General features: G+C 50.1%; 8 protein-coding genes across 8 annotated transcripts; 3 read left to right on the forward strand and 5 right to left on the reverse strand.

Moving 5' to 3' along the window:
• Positions 1-68: 68 nt before the first annotated feature.
• On the reverse strand, positions 69-493 carry AA0111_g6878 (hypothetical protein; the record flags this gene model as incomplete). Its single annotated transcript, XM_028653148.1, has 2 exons — positions 69-282; positions 330-493. The coding sequence occupies 2 exons, from the start codon at positions 491-493 to the stop codon at positions 69-71; spliced, it is 378 nt and encodes a 125-aa protein (XP_028505476.1).
• Positions 494-2,454: 1,961 nt separating this feature from the next.
• On the forward strand, positions 2,455-3,547 carry AA0111_g6879 (hypothetical protein; the record flags this gene model as incomplete). The annotated part of the gene is made up of 3 exons (XM_028653149.1): positions 2,455-2,536; positions 2,588-2,753; positions 2,839-3,547. 3 exons carry the CDS (start codon positions 2,455-2,457, stop codon positions 3,545-3,547), a joined length of 957 nt encoding a protein of 318 aa, XP_028505475.1.
• A 55-nt stretch (positions 3,548-3,602) lies between these two features.
• AA0111_g6880 (hypothetical protein) lies at positions 3,603-4,850 on the reverse strand (the record flags this gene model as incomplete). The annotated part of the gene is made up of 1 exon (XM_028653151.1): positions 3,603-4,850. One exon carries the CDS (start codon positions 4,848-4,850, stop codon positions 3,603-3,605), a length of 1,248 nt encoding a protein of 415 aa, XP_028505346.1.
• Positions 4,851-5,541: 691 nt separating this feature from the next.
• On the forward strand, positions 5,542-7,485 carry AA0111_g6881 (hypothetical protein; the record flags this gene model as incomplete). The annotated part of the gene is made up of 5 exons (XM_028653152.1): positions 5,542-5,709; positions 5,768-6,146; positions 6,205-6,770; positions 6,824-7,184; positions 7,235-7,485. The coding sequence occupies 5 exons, from the start codon at positions 5,542-5,544 to the stop codon at positions 7,483-7,485; spliced, it is 1,725 nt and encodes a 574-aa protein (XP_028505347.1).
• A 614-nt stretch (positions 7,486-8,099) lies between these two features.
• On the forward strand, positions 8,100-9,377 carry AA0111_g6882 (hypothetical protein; the record flags this gene model as incomplete). Its single annotated transcript, XM_028653153.1, has 1 exon — positions 8,100-9,377. The coding sequence occupies one exon, from the start codon at positions 8,100-8,102 to the stop codon at positions 9,375-9,377; it is 1,278 nt and encodes a 425-aa protein (XP_028505348.1).
• Positions 9,378-9,649: 272 nt separating this feature from the next.
• Positions 9,650-10,673, reverse strand: AA0111_g6883 (hypothetical protein; the record flags this gene model as incomplete). Its single annotated transcript, XM_028653154.1, has 2 exons — positions 9,650-9,802; positions 9,882-10,673. The coding sequence occupies 2 exons, from the start codon at positions 10,671-10,673 to the stop codon at positions 9,650-9,652; spliced, it is 945 nt and encodes a 314-aa protein (XP_028505349.1).
• A 1,012-nt stretch (positions 10,674-11,685) lies between these two features.
• On the reverse strand, positions 11,686-12,756 carry AA0111_g6884 (hypothetical protein; the record flags this gene model as incomplete). The annotated part of the gene is made up of 1 exon (XM_028653155.1): positions 11,686-12,756. One exon carries the CDS (start codon positions 12,754-12,756, stop codon positions 11,686-11,688), a length of 1,071 nt encoding a protein of 356 aa, XP_028505342.1.
• A 340-nt stretch (positions 12,757-13,096) lies between these two features.
• On the reverse strand, positions 13,097-17,534 carry AA0111_g6885 (RNA-dependent RNA polymerase 1; the record flags this gene model as incomplete). The annotated part of the gene is made up of 3 exons (XM_028653156.1): positions 13,097-16,026; positions 16,074-16,708; positions 16,759-17,534. 3 exons carry the CDS (start codon positions 17,532-17,534, stop codon positions 13,097-13,099), a joined length of 4,341 nt encoding a protein of 1,446 aa, XP_028505343.1.
• Between the last annotated feature and the right edge of the window lie 394 nt (positions 17,535-17,928).

The following is a 17,928-nucleotide window of genomic DNA, read 5'->3' on the forward strand; positions in this document are numbered from 1 at the left end:
GTATGCCGACCAAACGTAGAATGAGGTTCTTGAATGAGGTCCGACTATAGGGTCAACGCAAATTCGTCTTAGTTCTCAGGAAGCAACGGCTGGAAAACTCTTTGGGGAGGTGCGCTTACCATGTAGTCCCATGGTTCGGCTCGTTGTGTTGGCGTTATGGGTGTCGGCCTGGAGGCGGTGGCATATGTTCCCGGCAGTGGGATCTGCTCATCGGTAGACATATGCTCTCTCTTATCGACAACGGCGAGTGCGAGATCAGCTATCGGCATGAGCCAGAGTAAACTTTCATGTGTTAGTATGACTCTGCATACGTCATGAACTGCACTCACCATTCAAAAGCCCCCATGACAATCCTTGCAACAAACGTTTTGAAGTGGACTGTAGGATCTAATCTTTCCCAATGCGTGACCAGCAAAACGACCAATCCAGAGTCGGCCAGCCAGAAAAGGCTCATTAACAAGTGTATTGCTAGCGAGATCTTGGTGTTGTGCATTGTTGTAGATACATATAGACGTACGATATAGTAGGTGCACGTTAGGATCGTGAAGGTGGCCTAATAACAAGATTAGCTAGGTATGCAAAACGAGGTTTCATTACGCACAAGTACTATAGAGTACACCATAATTTTATCTACATGAAACCGGATAAGGTCGATATCTATCCCAAGGATGATGATCGCAAGCAGCAGCCGCGCAGTGTGCTCGACTACAAACCTCGTGTGCTTCGGCAACGAAAAACGTTGACGGTATCTTTGCGCTCTATTCATGATGGTTGTCTGGTGAAGGTGATCGGTCGATTAATGAGGTCTTCAATGTAGAAGCATATGAGCAATGGTCGGAGGAATGAGTACAAGAAATAAAAGTGAAGGCGGTAAGTGTAAACATTCTTATACAGAGAGATAGTAAGGTCACTGAAAGTACTGACGGCTGTCTCAGACATCGGAAAATCGTATGCTTGTGTCTGTTTGGCTAAACGATTTTCATTGGTCCTGTCGAAAGACAGTATTGAGACATCCAAGACCTACAGCCTCCTTGAACCACATACGTTGTATCCAATACCTGGCCTAAGCATTTCCCGTCCCAGCCGATGGTTTCCTGTACGAGAGTGCCTCCTCACGATTTTCTTCCAGGTCATGGCCTCCACCTCTAGATTATTTGGCTTCGGCGGATGATAAGTACGCCCCTCATAGGCGGATCATCATCTAGTTGGTCAAAGACCTCATCGATTCTTGAACGATACAACTCGATAAGAGCTTAACATCGGTCGACTTCCTTCTGGATGCGTCGACGTTGACGTTGCAGGCTCGCTAATTTGTTAACAGTATTTCGGGCCTGGAAGGAGAGGACAACAAGACCGATATACAGAAGGAGAATTGACGAGAGAAAGTAAACGAACATAAGAAATGCGACCGAAACGCAGAGCGGATGCTCTTTGATCAGTATCAAGTCGCGCAGCATAGACAGTCTAAATGTAGCGAGGTTTCCTAGATCTGTTCTTGGTGTGGGAGTTAGGAAAAGTCAAGAAGTGTTGAGATAGACGAAGTCTGCAGAAGACATCGATATGGGTATCAGCGTGTAAACATCCACTATCATATATGTTCGGCACTCAGCTTGCTGCAAGGTGAGCACGCGGAATTGTTATCAGCAGTTGTTGCGCATGAGTAGTCACGAAGCAGTTTCTCAAACTCGACAATCTGCTGCTCAAGACGTGTCCCAAACGCAGTAACTGCTTGAGCGTGGGCGCCTTGGTGTTCAACAAAAGATGTCCATTTCCAAATGTTCCATGTGGTATGACAGTAAGGAATGCGAGGAATATGCTATCGTTCGCCCATCTCGTAGAAGTGCCCATCTCCAGCCTCCTTGCGCCACGTGCTAAATAATTAGCGCGTGCATTGATCTTTCCCGAGGTCCACCTCCTTTTGCAGACTGGTGTCTTTCAATCTGTTCCTCCCGACAGCAAAAGCACGCGCTGTACACTAGCAACAAGGCTCTCTGATGATTCTAATCCAATACACTCGTGTCATGAAACCCAAAGTCACAAATATGCAAGTCGTGCCGCGCGGTCGAGCCGCCGCCCCACAGCTTCCGGGGTCGCATTTCGCCTCGCCCAATAGCAACACAGAACGCGCTCTTGACCGTGACAAGCTCAACCACAAGCACGCCTCCCGATACAGACGCGTGCCAATGATTTCCTCGCCTTGAACATATACAAGGTGTGACTGAAAGAGCGAGTTATAGCGTGGCTGCTTGGTACTCCGCATTCGGCAGTCCAGATTTCCATTTTATGTGATGAAGCACACCATGGCTTTCGTAGTGAACCACAAGCCGTGAAGGTGAGTCGGTGGTTTCATCGTTATATGTAGACTGAGATCCGCTTCTCTCTTTCATTGTTGCTCAGTCGGTTGTGTTATCGTCCTCCGAAGTCATTCTTTCCAATTAGTCACTCATTTACGACATGCTTCCTTTCTCGTCTCTCGTTATCACTGCGCTGCTAGGCGCCATAGCTAGCAATGCTGCGCCACTCGTTCAGGAGCGAGGTATGTTGGAGTTGCGGAATGTTCTCAACAATGTCAACTGATAAGTCCCAGGAATCGCAGCAGACCTTCTGGGTAGCTTCAAATTGATGGAGCAGTATGCTTCGGCGGCATACTGCTCAAACAACTATGACTCTACCGGTGATCAGATTGAGTGCTCGACTGGGAACTGCCCGCTTGTGCAAGACGCTGATTCTACTACTGTCATTGAGTATAGTAGGTAAGTTCACAACCCAATCTTGCGCTTAGCAGTCCAGGATGAGACTTACATAACCACGAGCTACAAATATGCTAATGACGACTAGACAGGAGACCTCGACTGATGTTACCGGCTTTGTCGCCGTCGACCACACCAACAAACTTGTAGTGGTTGCCTTCCGCGGTAGTCAAACAATCGATGCCTGGCGCACCAACCTTGACTTCGGCACTACTAAAACGGACATTTGTCCTGGCTGCACTGCGCATAGCGGTTTCTGGCAGTCTTGGACAGATGCGCGCGATACGGTGTTGCCCGCTGTGAAGCAAGCGTCTGCCGCATTTCCTAGCTACAAGATCACCGTAACAGGGCACTCGCTAGGCGGCGCCATCGCTACACTCGCAGCGGCAAGCATGCGCAACGCTGGCTACACTGTGGCGCTGTACAACTTCGGATCACCGAGGATAGGAGGCAGCAAGATCAGCTCTTATATCACGAATCAAGCTGGTGGGAACTATCGGGTCACACATTGGAACGACCCGGTTCCCAAGCTGCCACTGTTAACGATGGGTTATGTTCATATCAGTCCTGAGTACTACATCAATAAGCCCAACAGGCAAGAGGTGTCGGCTGGGGACATCAAGACCTATGATGGCGCTTTGAATTTGAGGGGTAACATGGCCTGGCTTATCATGGACATTGAAGCTCATCGATGGTACTTCGAGAGTGTGTACACTTGCGGTACTAAGAAGTTGAAACGCGGGGTTTTAGAGATGAGAGATGTCGAGGGAGACATGGAGATTGTCACCACGTTTTGAATAGCCTAAAGGTTGCTTGTGCCCTCTTTAATGTGTAACAGAGGGTGTGCTACACTCAATATTCGATTCCTGTCCATCCTCCCCTTCCTACAAAGCCCTCCAGTCCCTCATCACTCTCCACCTCCCGTGCTAGTCTTCCCGTCACGACGCTCCGTTCGTGATCCCGACCACGGACGAGGAATGGCTTGAAGCCTCCTGTCCACGTCCCTCCTTCGTTACCAGATGACTCCAATCGAAAACCACTGTTCTGCCGATCAAGTTGAAGAAACCAATGTCGCTGATGTATTGATCCAATATCGTTCGAGGAGCCAGGGTATGCGTTGGTGACGTGTGTTTGGTCATCCACATTTGTGTCGGTATCTAAGTCCTGATTTTCTGCATCCGCCTGCACAGATGTGTTTGCATCACCTCCCTCGTCATCCGAGGTAGTAGGAATTTGTGCTTCAGCACAAGCTTGAGAAGGCTTCCGACTCTTTCGTTTTATTGCCACTTGTTTGGTCATCTTGCTCGATGTGAGGCGCAATGTGACTGCGTAATCTTTTGGTAGTCGCGTGCCGTGTAGACGTAGGCGGATGTATCCACTTTTAAAAGCTGCTACTAACTTTGAGTTCTCGTAACCCCCTTCGTCTGCATATTTGCGCTCTCTCGCCGTTGCCTCGCTGTCTGAGTCATTATCGGTTTCTTCGTTATCTGTAGTCTGAGGGTTTGGCATGCCATCCTTCCTTTTTTTCCTAGGGAGAATACTATAAGTTCCGGTATCCCATATGAGTAAGCTTCCAGTCTTGTTACCCGCACACTCAATCAACTGGTTCCAATAGTTGTGTACCCTAGTCTCTATCGCCAATCTACCCATGCTCTTCGAATTCGGATCACCAGGCATTCCTTTTGGTAGAGCGAAGGATATAGAACTCGTCTTGGAGAACTGAAGACGCAAGTCATAATGCACACCTGCGACAGGGTGATTGTGTTGATGAACGACAAAGTGGTGGCCATGGGGCTGGAGGTTGGACTGATAGAGAGTGGCAAAATTGTAGATGGAGATTCTTGGAATATGGGGTAGTGTATCCCTAGAGGCTCCTGCTAATTGGCTTCTGAAGAAGGTAAGATGATCGTCAATTCTGACCTTGCCGGCTTTAATTGCTGCCAGCGTAGATACAGTTATTGGTATAGCTGGTGTATCGTCTACAGGTGCAGCTGTCTCCGAGTCTGAAATATTACGCGCAGTCTCTGAAACAAGCGTTCTTCTTCGCTTCGAAGACAGTGGCGGCGATATATCTCGTGTGAGGCTCTGTGGCAAGTCCATTACTACCCTAGTTGATGCATCGTCTATGCTTGCAAGAACATATATGTCTTTTTGATTCTTCTAACCAACGCCACGCCAAGGCTTCGTGATTAGTGATTCTCTTGCTAGCATGGGATTTGGGAGTGAATTGCGCGTCGAGTTTAACGAACGTCGCGTCGAAGCAGTGACGTCATCTATGTGCGACTTCAAATTTCGAACACCACAAGCATCTCATGGGTATTGTCAACAGTCATACGAGGATTTGAAAGAAGCAGAGGTCGGGATGCCAAAAGCGAGAGTTCCGGATCGTGACGAGCAGCATACACGCGTGTGCGAGGTGTGGGGTCCCCGCAGGATCCGATGGCCTGTCATTGGATGTCGGCAGACTTCCTTCCTGCCTGCTCGGCAAACTTGCCCAAATATCGACCACATCGCAACGACGTCCCGCAAACATAGACACGAAGTGGTTAGACGGTACCCATACTCCGCACATAATGAGGATGAACGGAGGATGCAGGGCCCACCGATGGAGGTCTGGTAGCTCTGGAGCGTGGATGGGTGGATGGGTGGATCAGCGGACGGGTTGGCAAAAGAATGAGCATAGCATAAATATCCCTATGTCCTTCTTTTGGTACTGTTCCTTGGTACCGTGTCCTGAGACTCTTCCCACTTTACTTTGCTGTGTATCCGGGTCGCTACAAGCTGCTTTGCCATGTCTTACGATACAGAAGTCCTCATTATAGGCGCGGGCATGAGTGGCCTGGGCCTTGCAGTCCAAATCATTCGAAAGTATGGTCTTCGCAACTTTGAGCTCATCGAGAAAAGTGACGATGTTGGTGGCACCTGGCTGGCAAATACATATCCAGGGTGTGGATGCGATGTAAGTGGTTCTGGGTCCAATCTTGTGTTAGCACCGAGACCTTTGCTGAGCTGAACAGGTTGCCTCGCACTTCTACTCATACAGTTTCGCATTGAACCCGAACTGGTCACGAAAATACTCAATGCGCCCGGAGATCCAAGCCTACTTTCGTTCCGTAGCTGAGAAGTACAGAGTCGTTGAACACGTCCGCTTCCATTCCATTGTCGAGAAAGCAGCCTGGAATGACTTTGACAACGTCTGGGAAGCAACCATCCTAAACTTACAAACCAAAGAGCGAACAACGAGGCGAGCGAAGGTATTAGTCTCAGGTGTCGGCTCACTATCAGTTCCAAAGACGTGCGATCTACCCGGAGTAGACACGTATGAGGGCAAGTTGTTTCATTCTGCCCAGTGGGACCACAGCTTCGACTGGAATGACAAAGATGTTGTTGTACTTGGTACGTCTGAATACGTAGTGCTGGCAAATCATCAAATATCATGCTTACGAAATCTTAGGCAACGGCTGCTCAGCGACTCAATTTGTTCCTATCATGGCTAATGAACCCAATCCTGTGCGTAAACTTGTACAGTTCGGACGACAGGCACAGTACCTCGCAGAACGTCAGAACCCACATTATTCGGAGACATTCAAAGCCGTGATGCGCTACGTACCATTCGCAATGCGCCTCTATCGCGCAAAGTTCTACTATGACATGGAGCGCGACTGGAGTGGGTTTGATATCGAGACTGGTCGTAGTATACGACAAAATCTGGCGAAAGAGAATGAGGCATATGTCAAGAGCATGGCGCCGCCAAAGTACTGGAATGCGCTCATTCCAAAGACCGAGATTGGGTGCAAACGGAAAGTGCTGGATACAGACTATCTGAAGACATTATGGAGGGACAATATCGAGCTCGTCTCTGACGATCCGGTCGAGAGAATTACCGGCAACGGTGTGGTGACAAAGAGCGGTCGCGAAGTGAAGGCCGATGCAATTGTGCTTGCGACCGGATTTGCAACACAGCAGATGCTATGTCCGATGGAGATTGTGGGGCGTGACGGACTTAGCCTGAACAGATATGTGAGTCGAGTCGTTGTAATCGCCAAAAATCCAGATACTGATGCATATTGTAGTGGGACAAGACTTCACAAGGTGTTGCGCAAGCGTATTTTGGAACTGTGGTCCCCGAGTTTCCAAACTTCTTCATCCTCATGGGGCCAAACACTGTCACTGGCCATCTGAGTGTCATCTACACCGTCGAATGCCAGATCAACTTCACCCTCCGACTTCTCGAGCCTATCTTCAAATCACTCCCATCATATCGATCGCGGTCATTCATTCCCCAGATGCTGGCGCCACCGCCAGCGACTGTGGAAGTCAAGTACGACGCCGCAATTGCAGATTCGCACTGGACACAACAGGCAGCCAGGAAGCTAGTTTGGGCTTCTGGCTGCGTCAACTGGGCTGTCGATCCCAAGACAGGCCTGAATAACAGTAAGTAGTCAAAGAAGCTTTGACCTGGGTCTGCGTGCTAACCAGATCAGTGATGTACCCCGATTGGCAATTCCTATATTGGTTCAGGAGCATATTTTGGAAGAAGAACGACTTTGTTTATCGAAACGAAAAGACTGGCGAAGAGTTCCGACCGGGCACAGGCAAGAAAATCTTTTGGCTAGCCACTGCAGGAGCACTTGCGACAAGCGCCTTCTTAGGACGAGACTGGATCCAAGACGAATTGCCTCGGAGACTAAGAAACTTCGATACTAGGTCACTGGTTCAGAGGTTGACTACCTGAACTGTCGTGCATGAATGTGGTAGTGAGTCGCTGCATGACTGGGTGGGATGACAGTGCGACCATCCTCATAACCCACACCTCCAGGCAGCAACGTCGTCCGAAAGAGGCAGCGAAGAGCTAGAATACCCACAGGATGGAACAGGTGGTATTATATCTTACCTTCGAAGCGATTTTCGTGGTTTATATCTCGCTACAAAGTCTTTCGCCGCCAGTAGTGACGTTATACGTGAGTTGTGATCCCTCCAGCAACGGAGTGACCACCACACCTAGATATCTGCGTTCGCAGCTCCCAAGCGCCCGTCTAATTGGTACAATCAAGTCACTTTTATTGTTAAATCTCTGCAAGAACAATAGCAGCAATAGCAGGGAACACTGGTTGTTCACCATCCGGGCATCCCTTTCACCTTCACTTAACCAAGTCGTTTCCAGCCTCCTCAATTCCGAATTTTCAAATCAACAAACCTTTCGCCGATACTTATCCCACACCCATATATTAACGAGAAGCTACCGTCTTCTTTACACTATCCTCACATTTGTACCCATCCCGAGCAAGTCTTGTCTTGACCGTCTCACATCTTCCACCTCACAAGGTACAACACAACAGATCTCTCGAGATGTCTGCAAAGACTCTCCTTCCAACCTTCGCAGTAGCGGTCAGTCACATGGCCGTTCAGGCCGCAGCCACAGCCTATCCGGCTGACTATATCGTCGAGCACATCCTCAAGCTCAGTAACTATGTCGTCAATCTCGCTGGCAGCAGCATTCTCTTTGGCAAACCCGAACTCGATCTATACAGCCCCAGCCTGAACATTTTGTTTGACCGCCTGCAAAAGAAACAGCTCGGTCCCAGCCTACTACCTCCTGGATTTCTCACTGCCGAGCGCATTCACGCACGAATCTACTTGCGTTCCGACCAAGAGGCTACCGGCCGCCCACTTGCCGACTACGAGGACCTTTACTACGCGCTCGTCGCACGCATGCAAGAGATGCGTCAATTGCTGAACCTTCGTATCAACAGTGGCTTCAACATTGCGACTCAATTGGTTTGCGAGGGCGGCCCGAGCATCGCTGAGTTCCACAACAGTCTCTCCGAGTATTGGGATGTTCTCAACAATCCGTCATGTGGTAAAGCGCTCGATGATGCGATACGCGAGGCAAGGGTTCAGGCGCTCCGCGATGAACTAGCCTGGCAAGTCGAGAGCGACAACATGTCAGTAGAAGATGCGCTCGAGCAGTTGAAGCAACTCAACAGCATAGATGTCTACAGTGGCATCTCAGGACTCAATTTTGTTCAGGACTGGGCGCCGACCATGGTCGGTGCTTACTTGGAACAGAAGTATCGACACATACTCAATCTGGAGAAGGAAGAGGCAACTATTAAGGCGAGGCAAGAGCGCCGTCAAGCCAAGGTGAAGAGTACGCGCGAAGCTCCTCCCGGTGCACCAGCAACGCAGAAGGTTTCTGACCGCCGTCGCGCCCGCGCTGCACGCAAGGCGGCTCATGGCGCCAACACCAAAGTCCTCATTGAGGCTGATCACCAGTATCTACCCAAAGAACAAGCAGCGATACATTACTCTCCCGAGTGTCTAGCGGAGCTCCATCCCGGTCGCCATTACGAAGAGCATAGCGCGGCCATATGCGAACAAAACATTGCGAATGCAGACGATATGCTCATGCTCCTTGAGTGGCAGATGAAGACGCAGCGTGTATCAGAGTACAGCGGCTACCTCCGCGCTCGTGCTAGCCAGGAGTCGCAGCGTGCGGTTCAAAGTACTCAGGGCTCGGTCACAGACAGCTTTGTTAGTTCTTTCTCCTCTACCCTGCCACTCGGTGGTAGTGGTGGTGTGTTTCATCACTCCGACATGGATTATAGTCAGTACATGCAGTTCTAATGGTAGACGACAACCTTCAATTGGTGGAACGAAGGAATTAGGGCCGGGATACGATTGGAGATGCCAATGACGTATGATCGTTGAATGAGTGCATAGGCGGATAGATCAGGCAGAAACTGTATATCCTAGTGCCCTTTTTAGATAGCTCTTTGCACACATGATCAGTAAGTGGACTTATTGATCTTCGACAACAACGTCGTTGCGATCCGTTGCTTGATCAAGTGCAGAATATAGATACTTTGCTTCAAAAGAACTGCTTTAGTTTTCATGTGCTACTGCATGTAATCCGGATCCACTTCTAGGATCATATTTGCGCCGTAACCACCTGGTCTCGGTGCTACAAAACTGGGTATATGCCACAAGTTCCTGTTACACTGCTCGAAATCGCCAGGCTCCTGTTCTTGGCAATCGTAGAGACTCAGAGACTACTTCAATGTCAGCGTGCATACACACATGGCTCGCCAGGTCCTCACACGAAGGAGGAGAGTCTAAGCAGGGACGTACCTGTAATCCATTTAGTTTGCCCATCGCCATTCTCGACACCTCTCCTAATTGCCCCCCGCAATCCGCCACATTCAAAACCTTCAGCTTTTCCGTCCCTTCCCACTCCATCAACCACGTCCAAAGACCTTTACCAAAATACCGGCACCGGTCTAACCCCAGTTCCTCACAATCTCGACTTTCCTTCAGCAGAATCGCCAACTGGTCAACCTTCAGATCGCAGTTTTCCAACTTCAACGCCATTAATCTACGGCTCCAAACCAGCGTACTCTTGGTGAGCAATTCCCAAGCTTTTTCCTGCTCCTCACGCTTGACAGCAACACAAGACCGGCGTCCACCAATGATACTCTCTATCCTCAGCGAAAAGCGGCGTAGAGCACGTAAATTCTCAATTGCGCTCACCATGGGTAAGGTGAGTGCCCATACACTTATCTCAAGATGCTGGAGCGTGGTGCCATGGCGATTGAGGATGCTGGTCACGAGGGCGCTTTGGAAGTTGAACAGAGTCCGGTATTCGTAGGTTTGTGCTTTGGGGATCTGCAGCCATATGGAGTAGGGACTCTTGGTGCTATTACCGGTAGTGGAAGTTGGTTCGCTGGTTTGATCGATGTTTAGCAACTTGGGACGGGACAGGGTAGGAGGAGCGATGCCGAGGGATAGTGTGTGTAGGTTTGCGTTGGCGAGTGTCCGGGCATGGTGAGAGGTTTCTGAGAAGCGAAGAAGAGATGATGTGGGTAAAGGTGCGAGGATCTGGCTGATAATTTCCGTAGGGAGGTCAAGGAAGTGGATTGGCATTGTTGAGAGCTTCCGATGTGGAATCGTGGAAGAAAGTGAGGATGTCGAGCGTTAGAATAATGAGCCTGCTGTTATCGATGTATTTTGAGGCTTGGTGAAGTTTATACAGAGGTAGATATCCTGGTACCTATTCACCTACCAACGAAACTCTCAAAACATATACCGTGTAACGCACATTACATACGTCGCATCTTGCAGCCCCCTTCCTTTCCATTCCTACAGCGCTTATTCATTTCTCCCGAATGGCCATCATCTCTAAATCAAAGCAGACATTTGTTGTCAAGCTGCGTCGTTGTGGCGTTGTGCATGAACCATGGGGCTAGCGACTGTGCCACATGGATGCTGTGTAAGGCCCCGCCCCAAACTGCCTAAACTGGCGTCGATAAGTAAGGGTTGCCCTTTGCCAATGACGTTATCCTCCTACATATAGCTTGAACTACAGTAAAGGATTGTGGCTGCATGGGATGAAGCCGCAAATGTTGTGTGAGGAATGGGTCGTGGCGCACGCATTGAGGTCATTGTTGCATACAGCTGTGATAAGTCGGAGCTCCGAGCGGCGCAGTCATATGACTGCAGCAGGATGATATGATCTTGCTGTGTTGGTTGCATGGAATTCCAAAAGCCAGAGTCGTCGCTGCACCGCGTTGGTCAGTCGCTCGCCGAATTTCACGGGTAGATATTTGGGTGTAGGATTCGGGGCCGCGGAGCTTCAGGTGATATGGTCAGCTCTTCCGTATTGGTCAATAGTTGCATGTATGCATGCACGCGCTGCGACATCATGTGAGTTTCGGGTATGTCCGTTATGAGACCGTGGACTTGGTTTCCAACAATGAACAATAAGCATTGGTGTTTTGTGTCTGTTCCATTGTATGGCGAGCAGCATATCCTATGCAGCTAGAACACTTCCGGTCATATTCTTCCTTGTGTCACATCCACAAGAAGCTAGGATCCTACAGCGACCTTGAAGGATGTAGCTTCACGAGCCACTCCTCGGGCAGCGAGATGCAGGGTCTCAGCCCTCGCCGCCAGCACCACGCTCGAACACCCGCACGCTACCATCGCTCTTGACCTGATATAAGAACTCCTTCCCCCTCCCGCCATCATCACCTTCCTTGTCCTCTTCGATACCAAAACCTACGTCAAACCATTGCTTTCTCTGCTCAGTAATGCGTATCACACCGCTAACGTCCCTCGCAACACCAGTGTCCAATATCCTTACGCCGAGTATCCTCCTGCTCATGTGTGCGCACTTGACAAGCAGGTTGTGATGCGCCACTTCGAGTGGCTGGGGAGGTGTGGAGAGGCTGAGGAGCGGGTTGTCGGCCTGTATATGCGTGAGGACATGCGATACATTGGGTAGCGTATGAAGCTGTAGCATAAGGGAGGTAAAGTCAGAAGGCGTGATTGCCGGGTTCAGCGCGAGGAGTAGATCGGGGTTGTCGAAGATGAGGAGCGTCTTTCGTTGAGTAGCTGACGTAGCTAGCGAGGCCACGGCGCGAGAGATGGTCGTCTTGATATCGGCAGTCTCGAGGCTCTGAAGCGCATACCGGCCTGGTGTGCTCTGACTGGCACTCGCTGGCGCACTCGGGGTGTTGGTGGCTGGAGCTGATGGAGGCGGCCCTCTCGCAGGCACTATTCGTCCAGGCGGCCCTCGTGCAGGTAGAATCTGTGGCCCTCTCTGTACTGGTGTCACATTTGACACGGTAGCTCGTGGTGATGTCTGCGCACTGTTCTGCGAGTCTCTGCTGGGCTTGCTGTCGTTGGTCTCATTTCCACCAGCAATCAGTCCGTCAACAAAGGCGAACCGTCCCTCCTTAGCCAGCTTCTCAACATCCAAGGCTGCGCCTTTTCTAGCCTCTTGCCTCCAGAAGTCATGCTCTCTCATCCATGACACAAGGACGACGTTGTGTCCCTCACCCCCGCCATCTTGCGGTGCCGTGGTGCTCAGCGCATTGCAGAGGAACCGGATGAGCAGCCAATTCGCACTGGCGCCAAGGGTACTCGTGAGCAAGAGGATCGAATCGTCGCGGGGTAACTGGACGTAGGGTTGTAGGAGCAGTGGTATGCGCGTAGAGGGTGGCATTGTGACGCAGGCACCAAGAGGAAATTACGAGTTGCGCATCGTGTGCAGCTTATCGATACCACGCGTCATCGTCCTCATTACTGTTGTGTTCCCCGACAACATCATGGCCAACACCAAGGAGTTTTTTGTTCATGATTTTCTATTTTCTACTTTTTTTTGTTGCTTTTCTCTTTTTATCTACTTTGATGGCTGACAATCGAATCGCGCATAGCCTTGATCTATCCAACTTCATACGAGCCTTGAAGACCAGCCATAAACGCCAGCCAAACTTCTCTGCATCATGTGGCAGACATGCTGTAACTCTCATGTTTCTTTTAATACCGCATCTCCTCAATTCGGCTCACCCACCTCCATCCTTGCTCAGACCAAAGTCCAGATCCAACAAGTCCCCATAACGCGCGATTCCTGCTTCGGTTTCGACAACTCCCATTTCAGTCTCTGCAGCTATGCTCGCTCCGACGTGCTTCTTATGTCGGCTTGGAATAACTTGAGTAATCAAAGAGTCGGGCTGACGTATGGTTCCGCCATTCGCGATCTTGCCTAGCTCACTAGGAAACAGCCAGGGGAAAGATATTAGGGGCATATGCTCCTGCTCCATAGGCCGCACTCGAACTTGTTGACCGCCCACAGTCTTCGTCTTCGTTCGGCACTCGACCAGTGCCGCCTCCATCTCTTTAGCGGTAACCGTATACATTGCAGCAACGAATTTCTCTAAAACATCCCCGTCGGCTATACCTCCGAAAGCTAGTCCTGCAGCAACTCGGCACTGCTCTCGGTATTGTGACTTGAAGGCTCCGATCGTCTTACCAAATTCTTCTGCAAATTTGTAGTCCCTGCTTTCGTGGTTGTGTAAGAGGACAAAGACTGACCAGGCTTCAAATTCGGTCTGGATACCATGTTTGGCCATCAGCCGGCGCATATACTCATCGTATGATGCCTTGAGTTCCGTTGCCTTACTGAGCATGTCGTCTTCGAGTTCGAATGCATCTATGATGCGCTTATCAAATGGGTTTTCCCACTGCGGTTTGAAGTCTACCAACTGAACCTGATCGTATAACATGCCCAGGATCTTCTTTGAATGATATATCCGGTGCTCTGGAACATACTTCTTCTCCATGAAATGTGGCCACTTCCAAGGCTTTAACTCACGCGTCATCTCCGCCGGCAAGCCGCTCTTCGGGAAATCGACAGCCTTGGAGTGCAGCTCGGCCAGGGCTAGGCATTTCTCGTCGTTTACACCGTCAGCTTGGGAGTCGGCTTGTGCTAGATGCGCGTGCGCTATCTGTCCAAGGGAGTCATTCTTCATGTAAGTGACGAAGAAGTCTCCGATATGCGAAGCGGTGATTGGGTCTTCGGTTTCAAAGGGCTTTTCAGCCGTGAAATCCATAGGTGGTGCGTTGACGATTTCGGGTATCAGGTCGGCGTCCCACAGTACCATGTAGTCATCCCCGTCAAGGTCACCACCCGAACACATGTTGGCAAGATCTCGATCTCCAGTCTGAGGCAACACGACAACATTCTTTAGGTGATGGAGCATCGGCACATTCACTGCGCGGACCACTCGAAGGTCTCCTGGATGCAGTGACGGATTTCGCGCCAGGATACACACGCCTTCGACAATCTTGTAGTGGCCCTTCTTGCTGGTGTCGTCAACTTGTAAGAAGATCTCTGGGAGTGTTGCCATCTTCTCATTCCTCGTAGCATCAAGTCTAGACTGGGGATCGTTCATGTGACCTCGAAGCGTTGCTGTCTCGTCGACACATCCAAGCACAAATGCACCATCTTCAATAGCGATACGAGCCTTTTCTTTAAGATTTTTAATGGTGCAAGCCCTCCAGAGTTTGAGAAGAGACATGATGAAGGGATCTTGGGCTTTCATGAACCCATCCAGTACCATGCCCGCCATCGTTAGGGTAGTCTGATTCATGTCGATGTGCTTCTGAAGCTTCTGTAAAGCTAGCCTTTGATCTACCATAGCGTTCTCATAATCGTTGATCATTTCTTGCTGTTTCCTGATGAAAACGTAATCGAGTACGCCGAGATATGATAGTACGACAATGATTTGACGATTGAAGAATGGAGTGGCAAGGGATGACGACCGGATGATCTCGAGACCGTGATGGGGTGCCACAAACTTTTGTTGGCTCGGTCTGATGTGAACCTCACGACCAGTGATCTTGGGATCGAGTGCAAGCACTCCTTTGCAACCACCAAGGCGAAACTGGAACAGAGACGGCGGAGCATCGAATGGCAGTCCGAGCTCTTGGGCAGCCATTTTAGCTAAGAAAAGCGATATCTTACCGACTCCGTCTGTGAAGGTATAGCCGTTGCGCGTGATATCAGGAATAGCTATGACCTTGACGTTGTCTGGCATTGCGCGAGTGGTCGAGAAGCATTGACCCAGACGAGCACCGAATTTTGCCACAGTCTTGATGTGACTGAAGTCTCCTAGTGCGACACGGATATCATCGGCAGACTTAGACGAAGTAGGTGCGTAGAAGTATGCGCCGTGTTCGCGAAACTGTGAGTTGCCAGATGCTAGAAACTCGTAGTATCTTCCTGCGACAACGATGCCATGTTTCATGGCACGGCGCACCCTATCGAATGTAGCTTCAGCTCTTCCGTTTGGCATGTTGCGGAGTTGACCTTCGGTTTTTTCATCGGAGAATTTCACTCGGAGGAACCTATCACTGTCCGCAGCATGCTTACGAATGATGCGATTAGAGGTCTCCATGATAGGTGATGCGACATGCATCATGGTTGGGGTTATTGTGACCGATCGCTGGAGGACGCAGTAATTAGGAACTTTCTTCTCGAGGTGTTTGACCCGGATGTTGAATATCTCCATCGGATCGTAGTACGTGTGTTGTTTGTCGACTACTTTCTCAAGTATATAGACAGCACGACAGGGCTCTAACGCCGCGAGCTGCTCCAGGAAGTCGCTCGTCATGTTATGTTCTTCCAAGTAGCCGTTCGACAGGCAAGCCTCGAGCTGATACCGAACTGGGAAGTTTAGATGAATCTGGCCAGCGAAGAGGTCATCGAATAATGATCCCTTCGAAGTGGGCGTCGATCCAAGATGCGGGTGAGTGCCGGATATCTCTTCCTGTAGCAGAGACCATAGAGGCGATGCAGCCTTTTCCTTGACTGTGTACTCCTCAAGGTTCTCAATCATAACGCCATGATCGGCAAGAGCATTACTGAATTCCTTGAATTTGAGCCCAGTTATGACTGCTGCATCGAAGCTCAAGCGATAAGTGGTCCATCGGCCTGAATTAATCAGTCGGGTATTCATCAAAAATGCTAGCAAGACTTACCAATATCAATAATAGCGGTATCCTTATGGTTCATCAATGGTGAATCCTGGAACGTCTTCTTAATCGAGTTGTTGACTACATCAGTCGCTCGGAACCAAGTGCTCCAATCGTCCCAGAACTTGTCTTTAGAGAAGCTGGTGTGCTTTGTCCCATCCCCAAGGCATTCGCCCTCCTTCATCTGCATGTAGAACTGTGGTGGAGAGTCGAACGGAATGATCAAAGCCGGTCGACCCGTGATCTCGTCGGTGGTCTGGTAGATACGCGAGAGTAGAGGGATTGGCAATCGAAATCGAAACTTGCGCAGCTCATCATCAATATTGATAGGAAACTGGATATCGAGCTCTTTGCGAGTTAGGTTCAGCATCACGGAAGGTTTGAAGTCCCCTGTGGTGTTTGTTGTGGCGGCGGCTGCTTCATCTGACGAACTTAAGGTACGCATAGCGTTCATGCTCTTTTCTGCGACCCTGACGCCGAAATCGATCCCCTTCAATGGCAAAATGTTGAACTCATAGTATGTTTTTGTGGGGTTAGCAGGGCTAGGAACGGTCTTGACACGGGGAGAGAGTGTCTCGGATCCTATGAGAGCGGCACCGAGACGTAGGTTCCGAAGTGGGATAACACTGGGAGGGGGAGGTCTATCAAAGAGTTGTTAGAATTTACGTGATGCTATAGAACGTACACTTACCGGAAGATCACATAAGCGGTATTGTCTCGATTGCGAGGGACCATATCGATGCTGAAGACGGTGCCAAACGATGCCATCGTGCGATAAACGTCCTTTGTCCAATAGTTCTTGGGTATACCCGAAAGTTTGATCTTGCCTTCCTGGTTGTGGGCCCAATTCTGGGCTCCATCTCTCAGCATTGGTCGCTTTAGGTTGCGCTGATCGACCGAGTTGTAGCGTGGGCGGTTATCTCCGTACTGATGAGATGCTCGAGTAATCTGTCTCGATGGGCTGGTAATTGGTGACCTCACGATAGGAGGGTTTGATCCAGTACGGGTTCCCGCAATGTATGTCTCATTGATGTTGTGGCCGTTCAAGTCGAACGAAGAGATCTGTTTGACAGGCGTAACAGGTGATTCCACACTGGCTGATGGATTGGCCAACTGCTCGGGAGTTGCTACACGATTGTGAGGAACCTGAGTGGAATTTGAACCTGGATTGGCCTTGAGCGTCGGTCGATTCGGGTTGTGATGGCCGTTGGAACTACCAGAGCTGTCGGAGTATGTACGATCGCCACCTCTACCACCACGAAATCCGCTGGGGCCGCTGCGTTGATTGCCACGGTACATGTTGCGGGCGACGAAAGACCTCTCACTGTTAGAGCTTGTCTCCGACTTCTGTTCAATATTTCCAGTCGGTTGTCGGTCTAGAGCGTAGGGTTGTGTTGATGTGGGAGTGCTGTTGTTGAAAGCAGGAGTCGAGACAGTGGGACCTTGATTAAGAATATGACGATCCATGTTTGCTTGTTAATGCACTTGCCGTCGCTCTGGTCCCTAGGGAATGGCGGTAGGAACAGTCGGTAGCAGTAACGAGCTGCCAAATCGACAGTGACCGCTACTTAAGGAAGGCGCAATGTAGCGGTGCCGAAGCGGCTGACTATGGGAATTTTGGAAGCGTAGACCAACGACACCCGGCTTTTGGGAGAACAGAATGAGACGATGGAAGCCGTTGTTTGCTCGAGGTGGATGGGTAGTTAGACGAGCGTTTGCTTATAGCCGTTCTGCATCCGGTAAGAGCGAGTCGCGACAGGTGTGCGCGATATTTGCGTGGTGACAATAGACCGGAAGTCTTCGAATTTGGGGGCTAGAAGATGGCTTGTAGCTGAAAGGATTGTCGAGATAGCAGCAGCGG

The sequence above is a fragment of the Alternaria arborescens genome (assembly GCF_004154835.1).
Source record: "Alternaria arborescens strain FERA 675 chromosome Unknown contig_15, whole genome shotgun sequence".
NCBI lineage: Eukaryota > Fungi > Ascomycota > Dothideomycetes > Pleosporales > Pleosporaceae > Alternaria > Alternaria arborescens.